The sequence below is a fragment of the Aythya ferina genome (assembly GCF_964211825.1).
Source record: "Aythya ferina genome assembly, chromosome: 4".
In the NCBI taxonomy this organism is placed as follows: domain Eukaryota; kingdom Metazoa; phylum Chordata; class Aves; order Anseriformes; family Anatidae; genus Aythya; species Aythya ferina.
Window position 1 is genome coordinate 62882918 of NC_140300.1, and position 26719 is coordinate 62909636.

Below are 26719 nucleotides of genomic sequence, written 5' to 3' on the forward strand. Positions count from 1 at the left end.
ACCAAGAGGGCCATTCTGAAAAACACATCTTGCTTAATTTCACAGCATGGACACCACATTCATAAATACACCGCTGCCATAGAGCATACTTGAGCTGCAGGTAGCCCGAGTGCTGCTGTACCCTCACAGTGGAACCAAGGAGCTCAGCATCTCCAAAAAGCAGTGCTTTCAATCCACACTCCTTCCCAAACACCGTACAGGTCAGCTCAGCAGGTACCACCAGTTATTTTCCATCAAGTCCATAACTCACAAAATAAAGTTCAAGCACTGATAGTTTGAGGCAACCATTAGAACTTACTACATTAACAGTGCAGAGACAATGGGATTTTGTATATTTTAAACACATTATGATACTGCAGAATAGCAAGGAAACAGTCAGTTTTCTGTTAGCATTAACCACCATGCGAGAGGACGCAGATCCTTCATTGCTCCAGGGAGCAAACAAGATGGGTCAGAAGAGAAACTGACCGCTGAGCTCTTGCTGAAGGTCCCAGAGGAAAAGGTGGAATTCAAGGTGCTGCACTTGACTCCCTTCCTAACCTTAACTTTGCAAAGTAAACACTTTGGAAAATCTGAAACTTGTCCAAATGGATGTACAGACAGGTTAGGAACTCTGGACAGCACAAGCAAGTGGAATATATCAAATAATTTCATCGTCTACATCAACCTTCAGTCAGCTCCCACTTCTGGGGTCAAGAACCCCAGATAATGTTCATTCAGTATTTGCCTGAGTCAAATTTGTCATACTAATTCACAGCACAGCCCAATATGAACAAGAGCATCTAACTTCTGAGCTGGAGCTATTTTTCTGTACACCGTGGGAAGCCAGCAACCCTTGAATAGTATCATGATGTTTCACTCGAGTGTTGTCAGACCTGTAGTCACTTGTTGTAGATATGAACCCAGTTCCTGCACACTCTGGATAAGTCCCCGGACTGCTGGCGACAGCACACATATGGCCCACATTTGCTGTTGCAGGTGAGGCTCAAAATATGTTTTAGCATATATCCAGAATTCCCTAAAGACAAAACCAAGTGAATGTAAATTCATCTGCTGCAAAGACACCTTAACTACTGGTTAAGTCAAATATTTCACTCCAAGCTGTTTCATTCTACCTCCATTTTGGAGAACAGCATGGATGTTTTGGTTAGCTATCAAACAATTAGATTAAGAGTGTCAGTCCAATAAAATCAACATTTCCCTCAGGCAAACCTCTTAAGCCAAGGCCAACCTCTTCTCACTATGCAGAGAAGTATACTATGCAGTTACACCAAGCTCTGCAATTTACTTCAGGTTGGAGAATCTAGTTTGGGGAAAACCCACGAGTATTCACACCATCTGAAATGCAAGTTACCAGATATTTTGCCTGAAGCCAGACCGCAAAATGCTGTAAAAGCCAGAGGAAATCAGAGACTTAATTTGAGGAAATACTTACAACTAGTTCTTTTATAAAGGACTCTGTACAGCACAAGCACCACAACAGCAACTTCTGTTTTTCTTGGCAAAAGCAAGTTTTTCAAAGCAAGGAACCCAGTGCTACCCAAATACCTATCCCACTTACAGAAAGCTGGGAAAACTCTTTTGTCATATATACACACACATATATATATATCAATATAAATTATACCATGACTCAACTGCCTGATCTCTTCTGAGTTAGCCGCATGTTACTTTGGTCTTTTGATAGACATTTAAATATAATATTGTCAGGTAAGGAGAGCCAGACAGTTACATTAAACAGAGAAGCAGGACTTCAGCTAAAGGAAACATTCTCCGTCTACATATTGCACAGTTCACTTAAAAATAAAAATCAGGTGGTAATTGTCATTGCTGGTCATCTGGAGAGACAGGAATAATACTCTATTCTCATGTCTCTTATGTGCCCAAGTCTAAATAGAGGTGCTGAAGGAAGGAGCTGGTGGTCATCTGCTACAAGCCTGAGACATCACACTCATATGCAACAAGCCATTTTTCTGAGCCTGTGCCATGTATGGTATGTGATGAGCTAACTCCATATTCCTTATTTTAAAAAGGATATATGTCAGATCGTAACAGTGTGCTACAATAATTAAATGCATATTTTTAAATAATTTGCCTGTTGGTAGAACGCAGTTACTATCAGATACAGCACAACCATGTGGAAGAAAAACATCTAAGATGGTGAGACCATAAAAATCAACTGGCCATTACAGTTTGTTAAAGGAAAATTAGCCAGTCAATAACTTTTTCCTATTAGAGTAGCTTCCATAAACTAGCATGTGAAATAATTATTTTGAAATAAAACCTGTGGAAATAATACCAGCAAGGAACATGAAATTGCCAAAGACAGAAGTTACTTTAGCTTATTGAAGTTAAACCTGTGAAGATGTTCAGTTTTCCAGCATGAACAAGCACTTACAGTGAAGATTTCCTCAGGCGCTGCACACTACATGGCTAAAGGTACCAAAAATCACATTTGGTCAGTCTTTCATAGCTCTCACATGTTATATTTTTAACTCCTTCAGATATACATCTGTAGTACAGAGTTTTGCAAGCTTCACACTAATTCCCATTTGAATACTTTCATCTCTAAGCTCAACAGTTAAAAGAAATTAACTTTTCATAAAAGGTGCTTTTTGTGCCCATCACTTCCATTGAACGTTAACATAATTAAGGAGACAAGTCCATCCCTACTGTAGTACCACCCCCATACACCCTACTGTACCACCAAGAGAGATGAGTAGCTTCAGAAAATCTGTTTTGTCAAGAAAGATTTTTCTAGGGAGCTATGAGCACTCAAGAAATGGGAAGGCTGTGAGTAAAGATGGACCGCCCCATCATTCCCATGTATACACCCCTCCACCTTCTCCCAGGAGCACACAACTCATGGAGTAGTAAAAGCACCTTACAGCTATTGTTAGTATGGTACATGTCCTCAGGGAACCCAGTAAGAAAGTACCTTATATCCCATAAAAGGAGTAAGGAGTCAACCTCTAGAGGCTTCAGAAGCCAAACACCACCATGCACGCTTAGATGGAGAACTTGACATACACGGATTAGAAAGAAAATGCGGAGTGAAAGGGTTAAGCATTATTTCAAAATATTTCAGATTTCAAAAATAGCACACTAGCACCAAGAGTGAAGCTGTTCAGTTGTACACAACTGTGGTAGAAGTGGTTTGCACTCTTATTTAGGAAAGACCATATATGAAGACTGGTTGGTAGTCTTTGTTTAATACATGAGAATCTTCACCAGGAAAGGGATAGTTAACACAAAGCCTATCAAGGTGTAAATAATGCATTCAGGCTCCTAAGTATAAGCACACACACCTTGAGAGACTCCTTGGTACTGCACTCAAGCACCAGTTCACAGGTGGAGCATGACTGAGGTCCCTGGGCCCATAGCAGAGTACGGGGAAACAGGCTGAATCACTGCCCTGTAAGGTCACGGCAGTAAGACTGCACATCGTGTAGATTCATCACATCAGGTGTTGCAGAGCCCATTTTTCTGCACTTGCTGTAGAAGCAAGTAATTTTTCTGCAGTTCCTTGCATATGCCTAACTTTAGGCACCTGAAGCAGCTTCAGGCACATCAGCAAAGTTAGCCAGAGCATAAAGCTCAGCATATGCTTAAGCAGAGAAACAAAACTCATCCGGTATATCAGCAGCTGTGCACAAAAGCAGCCTGCACTGAACCAGGCAGATAACTTGCACCTGTACGCAGCAGGCAAAGCTTAACTGAGCCAGCTGAGACAATCAGGTTTTGGTCTCCCTAGGGAAGACCTCAAGTTATAACTAATTTTAGCTACTTCTCTGAAACAAAAGTTATCACAGGGAGAAACATCAGAAGTCCACCTCTTTACAAGTCCCACTTCCCTGTTCCCTTCCACCAGGAGCCTGCTGGAGTTCAATAAGCATTTGTACAACACTCAGAAATAGGGTTCATTTTTTGGGTGGTGCTGTGTGGAGCCAGGAGTAGTACTTGGTGACCCTTGTGGGTCCCTTTCAACTCAGGATGTTGTGTGATGCCAAGCCCAGTAGCCTCCCTCTCCTTGCTCAATGTCCCAGAAAAAGAAAACTCTTACTCATAAGAAATATATAAGTAAGTTAAAGAGTGGCTCAGAAAGAAAAAGTTACAATATTATTTCTCAAGGATAAACAGAGAAAATAGAAAAGCCAAGTTCTTACTATAGAAGGTACTATAGAAGGAAAAAAGCTTTCTTAGCTGCCGAAGCCTAGAACCATTATACTCCACATCCTGTATTAAACACGCTCTAGTAACAGAGAATCAGAGCTCTCCTGCACACCCGAGATGCCCCAAGCTAACTCTGAATAAGAGCTCATTAGGAAAAAAACATAAATAGAATCATACATAGTTTACAAGAAAAGAAACTCAAGAGCTTACTAACACGACTGCCACCAAGCAAAGACCTTTCATAAAGGTTTCCACACAGCTGAAAACTTCCACTTTAACAATAAAATACAGTCACAACTCAAAGATATCTTTGTAGGCTTTCAGACCCAGAGCTCACCATACCCTCACCCTTTATCATTAACGATATATACATGAATTTCTTACCAAAAGCCTTGAACTAATGAGAACACACCTCCATTTTCCAGACGAAACGACAGCTCCTACAACACAACTCCCTCTCACCCCCCACCAAACCAGCAAAAGATTGCTCCACCTGCAACCTTTCTAGCACTAGTGTCTGATGGCTGCTTGGACACAGCTGGGAAAAGTCTCAGAAACTATTTATTGCTTGGGTGCCAAGCTTAACCTTTTGCTTGTTCCTTGTAAGAAAAGTGTGAAGAAGAAGACAGTTTGTTGCTATTTTTACATTGGTGGTTGGCATAGGTTATGTTTATTAGCTTTTTCAGTGTATTGAGGAAAACGAACAGTAGTTTCTTTTAAAGTCTCTAAAATTTGCTTCATTAAGTTCACTGGCAACATGTTTTCAGTCCTCTAATTCTGTTCTTTTTGTTTCATTTATTATAGGTTCCTTTGTAATACAAAAGACCAAAGCTATTTGGCATTTAAGGAAAAAGTGTTGTGGTTTCATAGATACGTTGCAGTAGTGTAATATGTTATTAGTTTATAATAATCTCTAACTATAGAGGGCAGCAGGTCATTTTTAATTATAACATTTGTGATTCTTCAATTGTTTTACTTATGTTCATTTTTAACTTCTTGCCTCTAAGAAGCTTATAGAAGCTATTGATAGCTTATTAACGTTTATAAAGCGAGTGTTTTGTTAGAGGGTTGAACTATGGTTGTGTGTTTCCTTAGAATAAAAGTAATAATTGATCATTTGGTTCTGGAACTTAATCTTTGAAATGTATTAATTTCTGTAATGCTTCACTTTCTAATTCTAGTTTCCCAGTTGAGAATGCAATAGAAATTGTTAACCGAGATTTAAATGGAGGGTGATATTTTCCAGCTAAGGGAAATTAAGGGATGGGCAAATATGTTTCAAAAACTTTGCTCAGCTGGCACAATGCAAGTGGATTGTATTGACTATAGCTGTAGGTATGCTTAAATATACATTTTCTGGTCCTTTTGTTGAAGGATTTCAATTCCTTTAGACCAGTTGCTGGTATTAATGATACCCCAAACGATTCAGAACTCCTAATGATAATTAACAGGAGAAATTTCAATGCTATTTTAGCCTTCTTATATAACCCCTTCTGAACATTTCCACATCTATGTAGGCAAGCTGCAGACAACAGCTTCCTACAAAATAAGAATTTCTTATTAGATTTGTGATTGGAAAAAGTAATGGACGTGGCTTAAGTTGAAGTGACAGCTTCCTGCTTCGTAGAAACATGGCTCAATTTCTAGTTTGACCAGAGTAGTACAACAAAAAATGCTTTAAGTAGTTAACGACGTGTGGTTTCTTACTTATATTACTTCTGGTTCTTTGTCTTCGTCTTCATTATTGTATATTTTAACACTGGAGTCCTTTTGGAAGGTAAAGCAAGAAGGGCTGAGACTGTTGAGCAGCCCTTGGTTGATTCTCTTCTACTCAACTGTGTATCCCACTTCTTATAGCCTAAAAATTACGATCCTCTGCCAAATGCTGTATCTCTAACCTGGCGTGTCAGTGCAATGTGATTTCCAGTTTGCTGGCAGCCCATCTTGCTCAGAGTAGTTGTAAACAGTGATGCTGGTATTTTTATTGGCTAATTTTACAAGCTGGCATCTGCTGTCAGCGGCTTCATGTAAACACACTCCTGCCACAGCATCTGTTCTGCTGCATATTGCCCTTACCCTAGCGCTCAAATGGAGCCGGGGAGGGAGTGATCAAGCTCTCCACATTGAAAACTGGGAGCCGAGGATGGGGCTCAGACCTCCTGGAACTAGATCTCTGGAAATAGACTATTTGAGTCAATTCAAGAGCACTTTTCTAAATGGCTTTGAATTCTCCACTACTCACTGTCCAACCCTGCTCACTGCTTGAGCAAACATTTTCTTAATGTGAACTCAGGAAATGTGTGAAGGTGACCATGACAGCGGACTTCTATTTCGATGGAAGATGAATGTTTTTGTGAACGAAATTTGAGATGACAGGACTGAGTTGTTAGCCAGATGCAATGAAGTTAGATTGATCTTGTGGAAGCCACATACAAAATAGATGGATATGAGCACCAGGAAAGAACAGGCCCCAGTCAAAGTGCAGACAGCTGTGCAAAGAGGTTGGTATATATGTAGAGAGAAAATTTTGGTCTCAATGGAGAAGTTAAAAAGCAATTATGATGTGCTGTTTGCCAATGGATTATCAAGCTATGTAAATACAGGGGACTTGACTAATACCAGAGCAAGTCAGTGGCAGTGCAGCAAAGTCCTTGATGTCATACCAAAGAAAGAACAGACCTAGTCAAAAAAAGTAATAATTGTATTAAGTGTAGTATGTTATGAGCTAGTATCACATTTAAGTGACCCTATTCATCTCCTAACACATGTATCATAAGCATAGTTGCTTTGTTTCAGTGCCTAGTGCATGCAGGACTTTGTTCTGTGCTTGTCACCACTAGATTTCCTTCCAGAAGAGGGATGGAAGACAAAGCGATGACAGAAGTTTGCCTTATAGTTTTACTGAGTGGTGTTCACATTTCTTGCTTTTAGAAGTTCATGTAAATTCTTGGATTAATCCTAAAGGGAAAAAAAAAATGATTGCAGACTGGAGAGAGCTGCATTGCTTTATAAATATGGTCTAGGAAGCAGGAGTCTTTCCTCCCATGTTCAGCAGTGCTTGAGTGAGACTTCATGGCTGGTGTAGCTCTCCTGTCATTATTAGGATTTTTTTTCCCTACTCAGTATGTTTCTCTGCCTCTGTTGGAAGGAAAAATACTGAGAAAGTTCCTAATATAAAAATTAAGCATGTTCTGCTTTCCTGGAGACATGGGCAGACATGCACCAGCCTCTTCTCTATCTCTAACATGATTGTGAATGTCTTCCCACTTCCAAATTAGGGGCTAACTCATACCCAGAGGAGCCACCTAATTTGTAAGTGCCCAAATCCAAGAGTGGTGATTGTGAAGAGTGTTGATAGGCCAATTTGCTGCAAATGAAATAGGGAGAGCTTGATGTGGGAGCAATGGATTCACAACACCTGCCAGCAGCAAGCAGCAGAAAACAAACAAAACCCAGAAGTGTTCACCGCTACCCTGTGCAATGATCAGCCCATTTGCTCTGAATTTTACTAAACATTTATCCTTGGTGCAGATATTTATGCTGGCCAGGTGTGAATCCAGGTCTCTCCTGGACACTAATCTGCATCTCTGAGATGAGCTCTGCTTATTTTCTGTAAAAATCCCATTTTGTTTAAGGGACTTGCCCAGAAAGGAGGGACTGTGGATTCAATGCTTCCCTCAAAGCACACAGGGCTTGGCTTGGAATAATTGCATCTTAGTTGGGCCAGAAAGACCAAACGTGCAAATGACTGGTCAACTATCTGGGCGATTTTCGGTAAGACAGAGGTAGGTTTGCATCTCCTTCTGACCTGATTCTTCCTTCCTTTGCAAATTCCTTTCTTAATCTTTTATTACTATGTGGGCAGAGTCATGTTTGTCACTTTCAATACAAGTAAGTTGGCTTGTTACGTTGGAATGGTTCTGATCATGTGCAGAAACGATGTGTAGCCCCACAAAAATGTCATTTGAGAAGGGTTTTGGATATTGTGAACATGAAATGGGAGAGGAAAGAAGCTTGACTTAAACATACTGCTTGGCATAGTATGGTGCATGTCTAAGATGGGGTGCATTTTGAGATAGTTATTGTCCAGCGACTAGTTTCTGGACCCCAACAATACGTTGGCCAGAAGCTGGACTGAGGTTGAGCATTGAGTTAAACTTTATGTAAATGGCCTGATAATGACTTCTGTCCGCTTTGCTCATTTCATTATTTGCTGCTGTGCGTAGTTTCGCTGTGTAAAGGAGCTATGCAATCAGTGCATCTGTAATGGTTTTATTAAAGTTTAAATGTTTATACCAGGCTCAGTATTTCCTGCAGTAAATGTCTTAGGGTGGCTATTGCACTCTGGGTAAAATGTCTATTATGGGCCCTAGACCAGAGACCCATTACAAGTTCACATTACAAAGTATTCTGCTCTAGGCTACAGCTGTAATCTGATTGCCACTCCTTTTTCTACTTGCTGTGCATGTGCCCCCATCTCTTTCACCTCCTGATTGAATGAAATTGTAATCACCTACTCTTCTGTTTAGCTGGGGGCAGAATTAAAGGCAGAAAACAGAGGCAGCCAGAAGTGTCTGGGAGTGTGCACATGGGAAGGCAGAACCTACAGGAGGATGAATTAAGTGGGGATTAAGCAAAGGTGCCAGAGCCAGGATGATCTCAGAAAAGACAGAAAGGGGAATGAAGTTCAGAGAACAAGGAGGAGAAGCTATAAAAGGAGAACTAATTGGTAATGAGCTGCCAGTTCTTATTTATAGCCATCTCATGATGCAGATGGTGTGCTTACGCTCCAGTACTGTCCAGTACACTGGTAATATTTCAGTGGGAACTGGGAGGAACACAGAGACAGTGCCTCCTTGTACAGGGATGAGGTTAGAAAAGCCAAAGTCCAACTAGAATTCAATCTGTCAAGGGACAGCTTGTCTCTCTTTACTGCTAAGACTGGTTTTCAGGAATCCCAGCTCCTAGAGACTGGGGGAAAGTATGGAACAAGGAGGATGTGCCCTTGGTGGAAAAGAATCAGGTCAGGGAATACTTATGCTGGACTTATGTAAATTCATGAGATGTACCCTGAGTGCTGAGGGAACTGGTAGGTGTCAGCGCAAGGCCACTCAAATTTTGGTTTCATTCATTAATGACCTAGATGAGGGTGTACCCTCAATGAGTTTCAGCCTCATCCAGGCATAATGCTGACCCTTTAAAGCACATCTTTGTTAGCAGGATTTTACTTGCACCTGAAGGGGATATTGTCAGCTGAGAAAATAACTTCCTCAGGATCACTCAGGGTACCTGTGTCAGAAGTAAAACATTATCTAGGCACCTGAGTCCTGTAGCTTGGTTGCAAAGCTAGTTAAGTGTTCCAGCTGTTCTGATATGGAAGGAGTAGCTTTTCCTAGTAACAAACAGAAGTGTCTGAACGGCTTGTGTCTTTATGGCAACTGGACCTTCAAATTGCATGGAAGTTGCATATTAAAGGCTGATACCTAGTTTTTTTTTTTACCTTTCATTTTTTTTCTCTTAAAAACAAACAAACAACTAACACTACAGATAAGCTTTTTAGTAAGGTTTTTTGTTTGCAACTTTTGGATGGGATAAGGGAAGAAATTAACAGAAAGTTGAGTGGCAATGCATACGTATGCATTCTATGTCACCAGGTGATATTTGCGCCAGGATTTGTTATGTGAGGCAGTCTGTTGCAGAAAGCTGGTCCCAATCCCACCTTGTTCCTCTGTTATTCAAAACTATTAAATAATGCACGTGCAGGTATACATATATAGTTACACTCGCTAAAGCATTTCTCTGTGAGGAGATGCTAGAGTTTTGCAAGCTAAGTATTTCTGAGTTTGGAACACAGGGTCTACCTAATGGCACAACTTGACACTGCAAAGAAAGGAGAGAAATAAATATGCTCCCGCGTTTTAAAAACAGTTGCAATTAGCTGATGGAAGGGACTCAAAGACTATAGCTGTGATCCAGATGCCATCTCACAAGAACTTAAATGAATGTGTTGGCAGCTGAAATTGCTAAGCATTTCCAAGTGTTTGAGATATGAAGTAACTGACAATGATGTGATTTATTTAGGGAATCATTAGGAGTAGGTTGAGATAGAGAAGTTAGCATCAAACAGCTCTGCTTGGAGGAGGGATTGAGGTGAGATGAAATGGATTTGCTTCCCTCAAATGACTGGAGAATAGATGCAGTTAGCTGGCCTTAGTGTGGAATACAGGGCAGCAGCTCGAGTTAACAAAACTGGTCTGCCTATGATCAAAGACATTCAGGGTAGCCATCCAGATTACCTTTAGAGATTAAAGAAGGTATTATTGACCTTATGAAACATAGTTCAGAAAGGAACCGAGTTCTGGATAGCACTGTATGTAGGAGATTAATGTACTGCACTATTAAATGATACATTAATATAGTGATTTTCATCATTATATCCATTATTGTGTTTGTACCTTGAACAAATGTGCATTTAATGAGTGAAGTGCTGAATGTGAACCCTTGAACTACAGTAATGTCCGTATTTGCTAGCATAGATCCTGATCCAAAATGACATGCTGGAAAAGGAAAAGTGAGAATGAAGAGCAAATGGATGCTTTAATGGCTTTTGAGCTCAGTTCAGGTCTGCCACACACCTTCTGTGTGACCTTAAGTGAGTTACTCAAGGGCTGGGTTTTCACAAAGCACTCTAGTGCTTGCAGATGCATCCAAGTCACTTGCCCAAGTTTATGCAGTGCCTACTAAAGCTCCCGTCTGTCTCGAGGAGATAAGCCAGTTCCTCTTCAGATCTGCTGATTCTTATTGATACAAGACTAAGATCATTTCATTAATATTTTAAGGACATTGTCCCTGATCTAGAAGAGGCATAATCAATTCAGTAATCTTTATCTGCATCTTTAACATCTCTTCTGCTTCTGTCTATCTGTACAGGAGTGGTAACACTGCTTTTCCTCACAGGGGTGGGTCAGAAAGATGGATTCAAGAGCATGAGGTGCTGAGCTATTGCAGTTAGTGGATGCACGCAAATAGCTTACGATGAGAAATGTGGAAGTGAGTCCGTTATTAAATTTATACTGGGCTAACAATGTAATCATATTAGCCTTTGCACTTTCTACTGTGCTCCACTTTCAACATTAGAATATCTTCATAAATCTATTCAAAGCCATTTCATTTGTTCCCTTTAATGTGTGATGCAAAGAAACACCTCAATACTTGATAAGTAGTGGGTGGGCTGCAAGTGCTGCCAGCTCTATCTGCTGCTATGCTCGGTCCTCAGGAGTGTGTGCTTCTGTGTCTGGCATGGATTATTTTGCTGATCAATCTAATCTAGATTATTAGCCTGTGGAATGATGTATGTTGAGCACCCTGGGCATTTGCTTGCCGATGGACAGTGATTTTAACACCTAGGATCTGGCTCCGTGGGGTCACTGCAGTGCAGTGATAGAAGGGAGTAGTGACACAGGATTTGCAAACAGCGGTGTGTGCTGCCAGGTCGAGGGCATTTTATCAGGACCAAAGGCTGCTGATGGAGCGCTCCAAAATGAAATGCCAGGCTGAAATGTCAGGCTTTCTCTAAGCCTTTTATGTCTGAGACAAATATTCACATGTTTTTCCCATGGATTTTCACGGCTTTGGATGTAATTTCAGGCTGTAAATGAAATGAACAGATTTTCCTAAGTGCTCAGTTGCCAGTAGCTCCTGTGTTTTGTGGGGGTGGGAAGAGAGAAATTGGTGCTGAGACCACACAAGTGACTGAGTTTTGAACTTGCACAGGCAATTTTTTATTTGCCACTTGTTCATTTTCCTTCACACAAATACTGGTGTGCTGGTTAACATCTTTCTCTGCACCAAGGTACGGAGATTTCAGCAGTGACCGAGGGGCACAATCACTGAGATACCTCATCTGGCCAAGGGGTGGCCCACCTGCACTTGATGTTCAACTGTCCCCACTACAGATTTTCCTATGGTCTGCTGGGGCTATCTCTTGCTTTCTGCAGTCCTACGTAGGCTGCTGTGGTGTTTCTTGAACACAGCCATTTTGTGTTAAAACTGTAGTTGCAGCCATGGTACCAATCCAAATATATCTATCTGCTATGCAAAGCTGCTTTCTGCTCCCAGACTGCTTTTGCTTTTAACAAGCGTTAAGTTTTTTGCATAGAAGGTAGGTCTTTTGTTTCAAGGGGCTTGTGGGGGAAAAAAACATGATGACTAAATTTCATGAGGGTATTCCTGAAAGGCGTCATCTTCTTTGATTCGTTTGGAAAAAAGACTTTTCAAAGGAATGTGGAAATGATTATATTCCAGACTAATTAAACAATTTGTTGCAATAGGGTGGGGCTTCTATTCCATTAATACAATGAAGACATGGCTTCAGTGGGACTACTTATACTGAAAGTATGAAATTAAGTCTTTTCTCAGACAATGGCTCTACTGAATATGGAGATGCAGTAAGTATTTTACCACTACACTTTAGCAAAGGATAATGATACAAGGAATCTATTTGGCTGGCAGCTGTGGGTTCCTGATATAATCTGAAGGATAAACTTGTTTATTGTTTCAGAGTGTCCTGTTGATGATAGGGTAAATGGCATGCCAATGAAATGAATTGGCAATGCAGAATTATAAGCTGGTCAGAACACAGAGATGATGTGAAAGAAACTACGTATGTGGTAGAGAAATGAAATTGAACATGGAAAAATGAGCTTTTGCATATCTGAGGGAAACAATCAGAAATGCACTACTGCAAAAGACGTCTGGCTTAAAAAATAGTTTAAAATATGTGTAATAGCTGACAGGAAATTAGGTATGAAGTGGCAAGGTACATGGGGCAAAGCTGTCATTTTCAGACATTATACACAAAACCATTTTAGAGCTAGTTGCTTATTATGGCTTTAGTATGATTGCACTTCTGGGCAAACTGTTATGAGAGATGTTGGGAAAACTGGAGGGAATTTGGAGTATAACAGTATTACTAACACTCTATAGGAATGATTCATGAGAAAAATGTAAATGATGAAATAGAGACCTTAGCTAAGCAATGATTAAGAGGATACGCTGTTTGCAAAAGTGAAAAGGCAGAAATGTTGGGGGCAGAAATGAATTAATGAGATGTAGGAAGAGCAACTTGAAGTTAATACAAAATATAGGCTGGATATGGGGAGAAATGGCACGAGCCCGAAATGGATTAGTTTCGGGAATAGTTTGAGATCCACACCTTGAGATTCTTATAGTGATTTTATTCAACGAAATAAAAGATGTACCCTTTGGTGGAAGATAGTGAGGGATCCTATGCCCAGCTCCTTTCTGATTGCCCATCTCTTCTGATGCATGAACTCTGAGGAACAATGGACCACTTCCCTCTGGTGGGGAACTGCTGAGGAAGATGCTTAGAAACTAGAAATGTGCAGCATTTCAGCCTCACCACTTGGCTGCTGTGGCTGAGCTAGTAGGATGGGGCATGCACTCAGTGTAGGCTGCTGACAGAAGGCTGCCAGGAATGCTGCAGCGCTTTGCTAAAAATCTGTCCACTCTTTCAGGACCCACTGGTGCATTGAAAGAGTAAAAGGCAGGAGAGGATTGCCTGCTGCAGGTGACTAAGAAGAGTCATGGAAAAAATGAAAGGACATTTGTGGAAGACTGAGCTCCACCAAACACAATCCACGAGATAGTACATAAAGTTGCAAAAGTTTCCACTAGGGAATGAGGCAATCGCTTTATAATGCTGTATTATTATTTTTTTTTTTAGCAGTACTCAATGACAACCTGGGAAATGAGGTTGAGACACTCTTCCTGTGCCACCGGAAGGATGAAAAACAAACCACATATCTTGGAATAAGAGCTGGTTTCCTGCAGAATAATAATATTAAAAAATGGCAGCGATGCTGAAACCTAGAACAAGGTGGCTGTTCTTAAATAGGTTATGAATCATATGAAGCTCATCTCAGTGTTTCCTAGAAAATTAAAATGTCACATATCATCTGAAATGCCTCTGAATTATAAGCCTGCTAGTCCAAACAGCAGTTAACAACTGTCAAACAGCAGCTGAAAATGGGGAGCAAACAAGTTTGCCACATAAAATTATGATTAAAAAAAAAAAAAACAAAACAAAACACTTGTCTTGCCCCTCAATTGGCAGAAGCTCCCATCAAGCTTGACTTTTTTTTCCTTTGCCATCTGATCCTGTTGAATATGCTAGTAAGATGCTGTTTCTGAGGACATTTTCCTCCTTTTTTTGTGATTTCTGGGTGTGGTGTAGGGGTAAAACTTACCAGTGCTTCTTCGTGCTCTAGACATGAGTATTCCACGGAGCTATTCCCATCCGAAATCTGACGCAGGGCTGGGGTCGGATGTTCCTTGTCATGGCAATTTATCCCAGATGAGGATCTGGCCATGCAGCTTTTGCCATCAGACTACTCCCAGCATTACCTTCGTCCTTTTGAACTACAGATTAGCGGAATACTTGAATAGTGAAGATCTGATTCACTGCTGTAAACAGATGCATGCCATGCATTTCGTTTGGCTGGCAGCTTCAGCTATGTGCTTCATGTTGTAAAGCAAAGCCCCTTCCTTGTCCTCCTGGTGGCAGTAAAAATGTTGAATAACTTGTGATGCACAGAATCCTCTTGCATCAGGAGCAAATGCTGTAGAAAATAACATGCATGATACAGTCCAGGACTATGTTTATATTTTGGCAATAGCTGAGGTTTGTATATGGTGCTAGGGCCAAGAGGAAAAAGTGAGCGTTGCCAACGTAGAGAGCTCTGTGTGATTGGAAGTTCCTGGTTAAAGACAGGACATGGAAAACTGGGCATTTAGGTCTCCTTTTAATTCTGCCTTTGTCTAGGTGTTTCATAATGTAATTTGCATTTTTTTTATTCTTATTTTTTCAGTCCTGAACTTGAAACTTGCCTCGTGGGGGGGGGCCTTGCTCAGAATACCTTTGCAGGTACTCAGTCTTCACTTACTGCCTTTCTAATATGAACAAAATCTTGGTGCTGGGGAAACGAAAGAGAATAGTCTCTAACTTTGCTAGGGCCAGCATGGACTTGTAAATGCTGCCATTTGGACAACGCTGGCCTAGCTGAAATGCAGGAGCTGAGGCAGGGCAGTGGTGTGGAGGTATTTTGACAAGCGTACCTACAGACAGCACAGTGAAATGGAGGAGGTCACCCCTTAACTTTGTTGCTTGTGCAGCTACCAGGCTCAATTCTGTCTTCATTCACTTATCTGGAGGCAAGTCTCCTCGAGGGCTCTTGGCTCCAATGAGAAACTGAATAAACATCCAGCAGTCAATTTCTGATTATTTATTTATTTTGAGGAGGATGAGGCGAGAGTGACAACCAGGGCTCTGCTGAGCAAAACCCGGCGACAACTTTTTCCCCCAAAACCACGCAGGATTACAGCCGTGCTCCGAAGACGGCAGCAGCACACACCTGCAGCTCCCCTTCGGCCTGTCAGCTGGGTACCAGCTTCACCACAAAGTTCACGCTCCTTGAGCTTCTCCTGCGTGGGGACAACCACAGATGTGGCGACAACCCTAAAATCGCAGCCTCCCCTTCTGTGGGGCGAGGAGTGCGACCCCCCGCTGTGCCTGGGGCCGGCTGCACCCCTTGAGGCTGTGGTGTGGGATCTCAGGGAGAGGTGTGGGGGGACACACACCGACCCCACACCCCTTTGGGGCAGCCCGGGCCGGGCACAGGCAGCGTGGCCGCCATTTCAGGGCCCCCCTCAGGGCGGTGGCGGCGGGGTCCGCCCCGTCAGGGGCGGCTCCGCGGCTGTGGCTGTGGCGGCGGCGGCTCGGGGCCGCCTCCCCCGTCCCCGCCCCCGGTTCCCTTCCCCAGTCGCGGCGGCGGCGGCGGCTGGACGGGAGCGGAGCGGAGCCGAGCCGCGCTGCCAGCCCGCCCCGTCCCATCCCGACCCGAGCTGGGGCAGCGCCGGGGAGGGAGGGGAAGGGGTCGGGGTGGTGCTGGTGGTGGTGGTCGGGTGGGGTGGGGGAGAAGCACCCGCGGCCCCATGCGCTGAGTGAGGGGCTGCGGGATGGGGCTGCGGGGCGGTGGCGGCTGGGCTGGCCGCGCTGGGGCGCCGGCTCCCGGCTGGACGTGCCTCCTGCTGCTGCTGCTGCTGTGCGCAGCGCTCCGGAGCCTGCTGGCCAGCCCCGGCAGCGAGGGTGAGCGGGGCAGGGCCGTCGGGGGTGGAGGGTGGTGGTGGTGGGGTGTGTGTGTGTGTGTGTTTGTAGGGCTGCAGCTGCTGGGGGTTGTTTTTGGGGGGCTTGCACGGGTGTCTCGGTGAGGCTCCGAGGGTTGGGGGGCTGCGGTGCGCGCCCTCGGTGCGTTCAGAGCTGGGGATGGTGGTGGGGAGACAGAGGGCAAAAAGCGTGTGATCGGCTGCCCTGCCTGGCACGGCCACTGCCAGGCTTCCAAATTGGACTTGTCTCCTTCCCCTCTACCCGGTTTGGGCGCTGCTTGAATCTTTACAACATAAATATTTCGCATTCACGGCAGGCTGCGAGGTGGAAGCGGTGGACGGGGAAGTTGAGCATCCTGAAGGGATGCTGCTTGCTCGTCGCAGGCTGTTTTTTTTCCTTTTTCCTTTTTTTTTTTTTCCTGTAATTATTTGTGAAACTCCTTCAGAGGGTGCAGGACAACGCTGGCCAGAGCCTCAGCGATGTGGCCGGCGGTGAGCAGCGAGCTGCGATGTGTTTCGGGGAGCGCAAACGATGCGGGTCGCGGCTTCCCAAAAGTAAAGGGAGGGGAAGATGCTGCTCTGCTGCCTGCAGAGATGCCGAGCTTTGGCTTCGCCTCGGTTTGAGGTAGAGGTGGGCCCGATCCTTCTGCCCCCATGTGGTTTTTGGGTGATTTCACCCCTGGGAGCGATGGCCCAGGAGGCTGCTTGTGGCAGGCGCTTCCCATTGCTCGCCTCCCTCTTCCCCATCCTGCACCTTCCCGTGCTCCCCAACGCGGTGCCGAGGGGCCGAGGGGTGCTCAGGGCCCCGTTTCGGGCATCTTTTCCATTTTTTTGGAAAATGCAGACGGTGCTGCCCAAGTCAGCGGGACCGTTCCCCGAGCGCAGAGGTGCCTCTGCGCTAGCGGGCAGGCGGCGTGCATAGGAAGCAGGGCTGGAAACGATTAATGAAACTGCTGAGCAAACTGGCTCAGTGGCATCTTTACAGGGAGGTTGCGGGGGAACGTTACAGCGATGATTAGCAGCGTGAGCGTTTGCTTCGCGGTCTCTCTCCTCCTGCTTTTCTGACTGCCGCTCTCTAATTTCTGTCTCTTCAGTAAATGCAAAGCTAAAAACCCTGCTGGTGGTGGCGGGGGGGGTCTGACTGTGGACCTGAACTTGCTCGATAACTGCTGTCCTTTGCTGCTAGGAGATTTATTTGTAAACAAGCATTATTTGACAAGTGCTTCTCGCAGCATGTCTCCTTTGCCAATTACAACCGAGCGGCTCTGCTTCTGGGAGCGGCTCTGCTTCTGGGAACGGCTCACCCTGCAGTGTGTGAATCCGACTGCATGAGAGAGAAACCTCAGACACTGAAGCCAGCCCGCCTCGCCGTCTGCCGCTGCCGCTTGTCACTGATTTGGGTTTGAAAAGTTCAAACCCAGGCTGCTTTCAGGCCCCGTAGAGAGAGATCCTCCCCTGGGGTCAGTTGTCACATTCAGCTGGTCAGAAACTTTACTTGTGCTTGGATGGAGGGAGCCGTCTCAGAACTGTGAATGCTTTTAAAAGTTGCTTGTCTTGGTTTTCCTGGGTCTCGTTGTGTGCCCTCATCTTACTCGCCGTGGTTAAAAAAAAACACCTAGCTGATAACTTGTGTTGTATTGGTACCTAACACATGTAGTTGCATAAAGGATGGTAAATTCTCATAATTACTATTTTCTTACGCTCTGTGTCACGTTTATTTCTCTAAATCTTACTGTAATACGCAGTGATGTTGTAGGATAAGATACATGCCGTTAACGATTCACAGTGCCTGAATTTCTGTTTTACCCTCTAGTGGAGAGAGACTTAGGGGAAAGCACTCTAAAAAAATCTAGGTTAAGATTTGGAGGGGAGGAAAGTAAATTCAGTGTTTGGGTTCCGTAGCATGGAAATAGCTTTTGGAAAGCACAGCTGAGTTTCTGAAGCTTCTGCCATTTTTATGGGGAAGTATCGAGTGCCTAGCCTATATTGTAAATGTTAGATATCTCCAGTTATAGATTTTAGAATATACATTGGGGAAACTGAATTGAATTTCTGCCAGGTTTCTCTATGAAAGGGAAATAAAAGCAATTTTTATTTCAGTTGCCTTTTCTCAGGCTATGTATCAAAAGCAAAATATGCCTTGAAGGATGAATGCTCAGTGCTATTTCATGTTCCAGGTATTGTTTAGCCGTTATTTGTAACTCTTCAGCAGAGTTCATTCATTGGAATCAGAGTTTTCCTTCTTCCCTTTGACTGTTTTTTTTTTTTTTTTATAATTTTTTTTTTTTTTCAAATTCAGAAATTTATCACCGTGAAAATATTCCACATTGTACCATGAAAATACTGCAGAATTTTGAAACGCCAGAATTTCACGAGGGGTTTGTTACTTTCAAATGCATCACCTCTGAAAATGTGCAGGGAACTGCTGCCCTCCAGTTACCATTGCGTTTGATCAAACGTTTCCTTGCAGAAATAAAATGCGTTTGGGTGTTGTGATAACAATCGGAAATACATTGCTTCCCCCCTCCCCGTCTGAAGCACTGTTGATACTGCAATTACCTGAGCTGTATATTTATGGGAGCCTTGTAATTTTGAAGTGACAGTGGGTAAACCCGAATAGATTTCCTGTGTGGGCTGTATCTCTTATTTTATTTTTTTTTCTGCTGGCAGCAACTTCTGACCTGTCACAGGCACAAGAGACAGCCCTGGAATATCCGAATGGGTTTCCTGCACCTCCTTTGGTTTAAAAATGCACGTTTTAAATCATTCTGGTGGAAGTGCCAGGGCTTGGGAAGTGGCTTTTGTATATTATTTAGGCAAAACACAGAATGAATGAAGGAATTGTCTAAAGACCCCTAGCACCAGCCCCAACTTCAGCATGATTTGTTACACGTTGCCCATGGGTTTGGATTGGTTTGGAAATCACCCAGATGACCTTAGAAAGTGTCATGTGGGCAAATTTTTAAAAGGATGGAGTTCATTTTTAAAAGAATGGGATACATTGCATCTTCTAATTTCTTGTAACAGAGTAGCTCAACAACATGCGAACATAATTGTCATTAAATAAAAAGGAATATTTAATTTCAGGGCTTTTGAGGAGGCAGCGCTGTTCCAACAGGGTATATTGTGAAAGCAGATGAAAAGAAATATGGTTTGAAATAATGGCTGTGACTTAGACAAAGGTGAGGAAGGCAAAGCCAATGTGACTTTGTAATATGTGTTGCATTTGTTTCAGGGACTTGAGCTGAAGAATAGCCTTCTGCTTGTAAGTTCCTGCATTCAATCCTCCTCCTCTGAATTCTTGTGGGAATTTTTGAAGCTCGGTTTGTCTTCATGTATCATTTTTAATTTGAATAAATGAATACAATTAAAGGGGTGGGTCCGGTACAGGCAAACATAGAGGAAGGTTATAATTTGCAGATTATTCATGGCGGAGCATGGAACGAGCCTCCATGTTTGATGTTTACTCAAGCGTGTTTTGTTTTGGGGCAATGTCTCATTTCTGTCATGGAACACCACACAAATGCCTATTTAGGTATAACAATGTTGATTGTTAAAGATGAATGAAGTCCCTTTTCAAGGAGTATTTCACGTGTTTGGTAGAAGTAGGTGTGAAGATGCTCCTCATTTTCCTATCAGTCTATTTCAATCAGCCTAATGCTTTGGGTAGAAATAAATATGAGACATTTCTTATGTTTCTCCTACTGGCTTGGCTTCGTGTGCTTCAACTATTGTATTTTTTTGTGATTCTGTAGGTCCTGAGTGCTGCTAGCAAGCAGTTATGTTGAGTATGCAGAATTGTTCATCTTGGAAGCGTTTCAGCCCATCAGCAGTGCTTTATAAGGACTTTTTGAGGAGGGATTTGTTCTTTTTGTGTATTGGAACCATCCCCTATACACTTACCGTAACGTTAGTGTGTAGCCTTGGTGCTGTGCACCTATTTTACTCATAGGAGTAATCCCATTAACTTTCAAATTTACTGCAGTGGAATTACTGGAACGAGGAGGGACAGCTCATGTCTAATGGTCTTTTTGGGATCAGGCTGATGTGATGTATGCCTTTTCAAGAGGTTCAGAATGGCTCTGTCATGATTTTATAATGGGAACTGCTATCCTTTTGACAGTAAAAACAGCATTTGAAACGCAGCACTTTCTAGTACATGACTAAAAGCAGTGCTGCCTAATGACACATGTTGGAAAAAAAGGGAAATAAACAATAGCAAAAATTGACTTCAATGTAGTACCTATTTCTTTTTGAGGCATATTTTAAAAAATGTAATAAATAGTGGAAAACAAGCAAACTGTCTTAAACGGAGCCACTGACAGACCGTCAGCTTATAGCATGGTAAATGTTTGACACCATAATTTGATGTATAAAGCAGCTATTTGCAAATCAATTTACAGATGGATAAACTGACAGGTACCATGGGGGAAGGAGAACAGCTAGTGGGCTTGTCTGACAGCTTCTTCCCCCTCCTCCGTGATCTCTCCCACAGTTACCTAACGCTTTTGACTCCAACGCGCCGTCCATCTCCACGTCTGCTCTTCTGTTGCTGTGAAATAAGAAAGCGAGATCTCACCCGTAACGAAATGTGTACTTACTGCAAACAAACAATGCGTTTTGTAGCAAGCCATGAGAGGGAAGGTAGGAGCAGGATTTCGTCAAATCTTCCAGAAATTGCAGAGCCAGGGCAGTTCGTTACATGGTGCCTCGCTCTCTGATCTAGCTGCTTTATTGTCCTGAGGATTTCCATGTTGCTTCTGCAGAAATCCTTGCTTCCATCATGTGCTGAGCCACTGTGGAGTCCCCAGCCCGAGAAGGAGCAGCAGGAATCCCTCAGCTGAGCAGTGGTGCTGGATGCTGTTGTATTTGGGGTCTGGAATGGAAGTGGGGCTGCTGGACCCCACAGCTCATATGGCTTGGAGTTGAAAGCAAGCTTTTAGCAAGTGCTCCATTGTTCTGGTGAATAGAGGTGAGCTTTAGCCATGGCTAAGGGATGTCAGAAAATTGAGACCCTGCCTGGAAAGAAGAAAGCGATTTTTTTTTTTTTTCCCAAGGGAGAAAGGGATGTTTAAAAAAAAAAAAAAAGGCACAAACTTCATTTTGGTAGAAGTAGTGAATTTCTGTTATCAAGTGCTCACTTCTGTGGAAGACATTTCATGCAGCTTTTCAGTGGGTGCTCGGGCTGCTATCCATTAAAAAGGCTTCAAAAAGAAGTAGAAAAAAACCTTTGTGCTTATAGTAAAACATCTAAACAGAACTGAAATTTCTGTCAAGAGTGCCTTCCTCGCAGGCCATAAGGATTAGTGAGCTGTGGGGCCTGAGTTCAGCCTGAGTGAGCTGGCACTGGAAATATTTCTTTTCTCAGCATTGATAAATATGGAAAAAAATAATGTTAAGAAGTTAATGACTGTGCTGGAATGAGCAATTTTTTCAATTTTTTGCAAAACTCATTTTCTTTGATCGCTTTAGTAAAATTGCTGTGTATTTTAAATTAGCATTCATTTTTTCTTTGAAAATATGTTTTGTACTTAAGATGTCTCTTTTGGCATGAACAGAGCTGAGAGATGAATTGCCCTCTGCTCACATCGTGCATGTCCCTCACCTCCTCTCTGGCTGGCAGGACACGAAGGTGACAGGTTTTGTTCAAGTGCAGCCCTTTGGTGCCCCAGCAGCTTTTCCAGCCAGCTGTATCGGCAGACTCTTAGCACCAGGCTCTCGGCAGCTGAGGTCCGTAGGGATTTGTTACCCTTTTAGTTGTCTTTTTGACCTATTATTCTCTTTTACAGTCTCAGCTCTGGTATTTGCTGTGGCTTTGGCCGGTGCGGTATCTGAGTCTCTCCGAAGGCTTAATGTGCTTATCCTGGTGGAGGTAGGAAGCAATTATCCCTCTCTCCTGCGAGGAAGCTGGGCAGGAGGGGACAGGAGCATGGCCTCGCAGCACTCGACTTCTGGGTTCAGGAGGGGTCGTGGGGTGGCTGCTTGCAGAGGGCTGATGGCTTGTTGCCTGCTGTGGGTGAGGGTGCTGTGCTGTGCGTGTGAGCACAGCCGTCCTGCCTCTGCTCTTTGGAAACAGGACTAAATGTGCTTTGGGACAGAAAAAGCGTGCTGGGGCTTCAGCACATCCCGTGGCAGTCTTGCTGGGGATGCTGTGATGGGATTTGAGTCGTGCAGGAGGTCTGCGAGGAGGACTTTGAGCAGCTTGAGCTGCTCAGGTGGCCAGGAGCTGGCTGGATGGGACAGCTCTCCTGGAGGAGGTGAGGCAGCACGTAGTATCATGGGGAACACCTCTGTGAGCAGGCCTGGCAGCTCTGAGGGTGACGGGGTAACTCCTGTCCCTGTTCTTCCTTCCCTCAAGCTCCTGAGCATCCTCAGGGTTGAGGTTGTGTGCTCCTGGGCAGAGCAAGCTGTGCCTGGGGGTGTGTGTGGAGAGGAAACAGGCTTACCCAGGGAGGTTAAGAGCTAGGTTTAGGAGGCCAAGCAGGTATTTTCAGATGTGCAGTGTGGGATTCAGGCATGTAAATCCCTTGGGATTTACCCTAGGTCACCCAGGGAGCCTGTAGAAGAGAAAGCAGGACCCTGGGGTTGCAGGATTTTGTGCCAGCTGCTACACTGAGGTGTGGTGGGCAGCACCAAAGTGTTTTCTGAAATGTTAACTCCTAGGTTCTCTAATTCAGATCCCTTATTGTAAGGAGAAATTCAGAACAAGTTTGAACTTCGTAGCCCCCTGAGGGGGTAGAGAAACATTTGGGAGTAAATTAATTATTCAGGATCAGTAATGTGCATTTCAGGATGTTTCTGGGTGGACTTCTGTCAGTTTCTGACTGCTTTGCATGTGCCAAAACGGTGAAACGACTTGAAATTATCTGCATATTTGCCTTTAAGTTAATTTCTCCAGAATCTAGTCATTTCGGTTTATCCACCTTCGCTCTGCTAATGTTCAAACACAGTTTCTTCCTAAAATGTGTTGGCAGCGTGCTCTTCCCACTAGCAGCCTCTACCCTCTTCTGAAGCAGAAGGGATAAACTGTCAGCCCCCTGAAAAGCCAATAGATCATCTTAAACATTTTTTTGCTCCCGAATGCTATCTAAGCATTATGTCAGTTCCCTTTTTTCTACTTGAGCGAACTCAGTGGCAGCAGAGTAGTCATTATTGTCAACAGGAAGGCTTTATTGGTGCCGGACAGTGAGGTCTTGCAAGTCCACTGGTAGTGAAAGCTGACAGCCTTGACAACTCTGGATGTGCCTGGTGAGTTTCTTTCCCTTTGCTGAGTTTAGTTAGAAGTGTAACAGGATTGATGCCTGTGCCTTGGAGGACCCTTTTTGAGGCCAGAGCTCAGCCTGCTTTTAGCTGGTGGTGTGCTGATTTAGGGATGAGCACGAGGGCGCGTTTCAGCGCTGCCAGCAGGTGGTTTGACTGCATTGGGAATCTGCTGGGATTTTAGGCCTTCATCTGTGTGCTTAATAAGGTGCTTGCTTTAAGGAGGGTCTCAGGGAAACTGGTTGTGTCCTTCAGCCACTTGCAGATACCTTGGGAGTGGGGTCTGCAGGCAGCACTGGTGTTTTCTTGCTCCAGAGAGCTGTGAGTGTGGCAAACTATACTGGAAGTTTCCAGGCACTCTGGAATCAAATAAATAATCTTTCTGACCACTTCTGTTAAGTATGGTGGGTGGAATAAACAACTGCCTCTTGTCTCGAGAGCAAATCCTTGAAAGGGGAAAAAAATGGTACTTTTCTGTTTGTTTTAATGGGTCCAGTCATGAAGTGTGCCTCTGGTCCCACACCCAGGTGCTATGGCCAGTGTTGTGCCTGTGGAAAAAATGCAGCCAACCCAAAGAGCTTTGACCAAAGGCAGTCTTGCCCCCATTGTAAACAGTATGTTCAAACAGAAATTACAGGCATGATGCAAAAGACACCGAGTAAAATTTCCTGGCCAGTGTTATGATTGCAGTTGTCCATCTGGCCTTAAAAACCTACAGATCTGCGATGCAGATTCTAGCATTTTGGCACTTGCTATAAAAGGGAATCATGAGAAAACTAAAAGCAGAACGAAGCCAACATAATAAAATATAAATCTGCAGTTAATATTAGTTTGCAAGTTCATTAAGTAGTGTATTTTTTCTTCCTCCAGTGGGCTATAAATAATAGGTACTGCTACAGCTTGCACTCCACTCTAGCTTGGTTTCCACTGATGGAAATGTTTCCGAGGCTCTTGCCTGCTTATTTTTTTGGTCTCAACTCAGTGTAGCTAATTAATACAAAACATCTGTTTCCTGATGGCTTTGATTTCTTTCAGGAGTTTTATTTCTTCATTTGTTTTTGCTTTCTCGGATTATTTTTGACTTGTCACTTGTTGGAGTGCCTTGGATTTATACTTTTTGAAGAAATACTTGGCACAACAGGGAAAACAGTTGGGAAATGAATGGCAACAACACCGCGATAAAAGCGGCGAAGATTGATGAAGCAGAAAAACTTTGACTCATGATGATGGAGAGTCCTTTGCAGTTGGCGTGCCTTGGTAGTGCTGTGGACTCCAGGAGCACGGGAGGAAGGCCGGGGAGGTACGCAGGAGGAGGAGAAAGCAGCTCAGGCAGAAGTGATGTGTTTGGCAGCCGTGCCCCCTGCCTTGGGCTCAGGGAGAGAGGAGAGCAGAGGCAGCGGGCTGGGTGAGAAGGCTGCGATGCCTGGAGGGCTGTGCAGAGGAGGCCAGGAGCTGCAGGATGCAGGAGCCTTGAGGATGCAGGAGCCACTCACTGGATTCGCACCTTTTTTCGTGCAGGAGTTCAGACGCAGGTTACTGAAAACAGGGCTTGGATTCCTGTTGAATTAATAACAAATTTATTAAAGCGGTGTTTTGTTTCAGCTTCTTAAAACAAAAACATTTTCATTCAAGTGTCTTTCTTCAGGAACGTGCTAGGTATGAAACGATGCGATGTTTTGAAATATTTATTCAGGCTCTAAGTGAAGGTTTCTTCACTCCCGTTCATGTTGTGATGGGGTATCGATTTGGTCAAAGATACTTTTTTCCTCTTCAGTTTTATTTCAGTGAAATAAATAAATAAATAAAAGTTTCATATGGCTTTATGGCTTCCTGATGTAAAATCCATCAGTTCATGCTGTCTTGACCGTTCTGCCTGTTCTGGAGTGATTTGGCATGAATAACTTCACTAGGGTATGCCTCGTGGTTAACTTTGGGTTGCAACTGGTGCTGATATATAAGGATTTACTGGAAATCAGCTCAAAGACAGTCGCAGCCCAGAAGGATCGAGTCCTTGGTATGCCAAGGTATGCAGAGACTTTTCCCCAGGTTGAGCCACGAACGTTTTCCTGGTGGATCCTTGGATGCCAGCATGGCCTGAGGATGTGTGGCTGGCAGGATCGCGAGCACTTTTATCCTGGTGGTTTGGGGGATTTTTGTTTTCCAGGTTGTTTCCTTTCCCTGCCTGAAACTGGAGCAGAGGAATTGCAGCTCCTTGGGCTGATCCAGAGCCGGAGGAGCCCTTCCACTGAGGTGCTGTGACCAGAAGTCCATGAACTGGTGGCTCCAACTCCAGCCGTGGTGCTGTCGAGGTAGACCTGCCCTGTTTTCGGCTGTGTAATCTGCTGCTGCCACGTGGCTCCGTGTCTTGGGTGGCAGCACCAGCTGGGCCGCTGCGCCGTGTGGGCAGATGCGTTGGCTGAGGTCAGCGCTGAATGCTGTCGGCTCTGGCATTTCGTGTGCTTCCCCCCAGCCACAGTCCTCGTGTCGTCATGGTGAAGCTGCTAAATGCCTGTGGTATGAGTGCGACGAGGACATGTGAGTAAAAAGTCAGGTCCAATCGCCTGCTAGGGATCCGTGAGTGAAGAAACGCTGTTAATTCACCAGCTAGAGTTCAGGGCAAAGGTTTAGCTCGCTTCTGGTTTTATTCCAACTTGATTGCTCACCCGTAGTAAGCAGCCTGTCTGAGAACAAGAGTGTATGCAAATTCCCCTGGCTATTATTCTGTATTAAAAAAAAAAAAAAAAAAAAAGGAAGAAGAAAAAAAGGCTGTGGTATGACTTTAGACTTAATCATCATTTATCCTACCCTGAAGGCATGGAAGTTAATGATGATATAGATCTGTGCGGTTTTGTGTTCCCCTTGACTGAGCATTAGAAATAATTAGGGCTTGTGGGATGGATGCACTGCCGGTAGAGATGAGCAAAAAAACATTTTTTGAATGTATGCATGTGGCTCCTGCAAGCGCTCTGGCAGAGATACAGGTGCTAAGTGTGCTTATGGGCTCTGAGGTTTCTCGCTCGTTCAGACACGTCTCGCTGATGCCAAGGAGAGAGGAAGTGGGAATAAATGAGTTCTGTTATTCTAGAGGTTTTTAAGGTTATGG

At 43.9% G+C, this 26719-nt stretch overlaps 1 protein-coding gene and 2 long non-coding RNA genes across 14 annotated transcripts in view; 1 reads left to right on the forward strand and 2 right to left on the reverse strand.

Moving 5' to 3' along the window:
• The window catches only part of LOC311436848, a 39548-nt gene extending 34572 nt beyond the window's left edge, over positions 1-4976 (reverse strand). The window contains exons 1-2 of one of the 2 annotated variants that reach the window (XR_014693123.1): positions 4558-4976; positions 603-1018 (exon numbers count right to left, since the gene is read on the reverse strand). This is a non-coding gene — a long non-coding RNA (uncharacterized lncRNA). Of the gene's footprint in view, positions 1-602; positions 1019-4557 lie in introns of those variants that run through there. The other variant, XR_014693122.1, reaches the window with a different exon arrangement.
• Positions 1-15913, reverse strand: part of LOC311436850 — a 56939-nt gene extending 41026 nt beyond the window's left edge. The window contains exon 1 of the long non-coding RNA XR_014693124.1: positions 14442-15913. This is a non-coding gene — a long non-coding RNA (uncharacterized lncRNA). The remainder of the gene's footprint in view (positions 1-14441) is intronic.
• A 279-nt stretch (positions 15914-16192) lies between these two features.
• EPHA5 (EPH receptor A5) overlaps positions 16193-26719 on the forward strand; it is a 192026-nt gene continuing 181499 nt past the window's right edge. For 10 of the 11 annotated variants that reach the window (XM_084519381.1, XM_084519372.1, XM_084519377.1 and 7 more), the window contains exon 1: positions 16193-16339. In XM_084519381.1, the coding sequence (XP_084375507.1) occupies positions 16210-16339 (130 nt within the window). In that variant the 5' untranslated portion in view covers positions 16193-16209. The remainder of the gene's footprint in view (positions 16340-26719) is intronic. The other variant, XM_084519382.1, reaches the window with a different exon arrangement.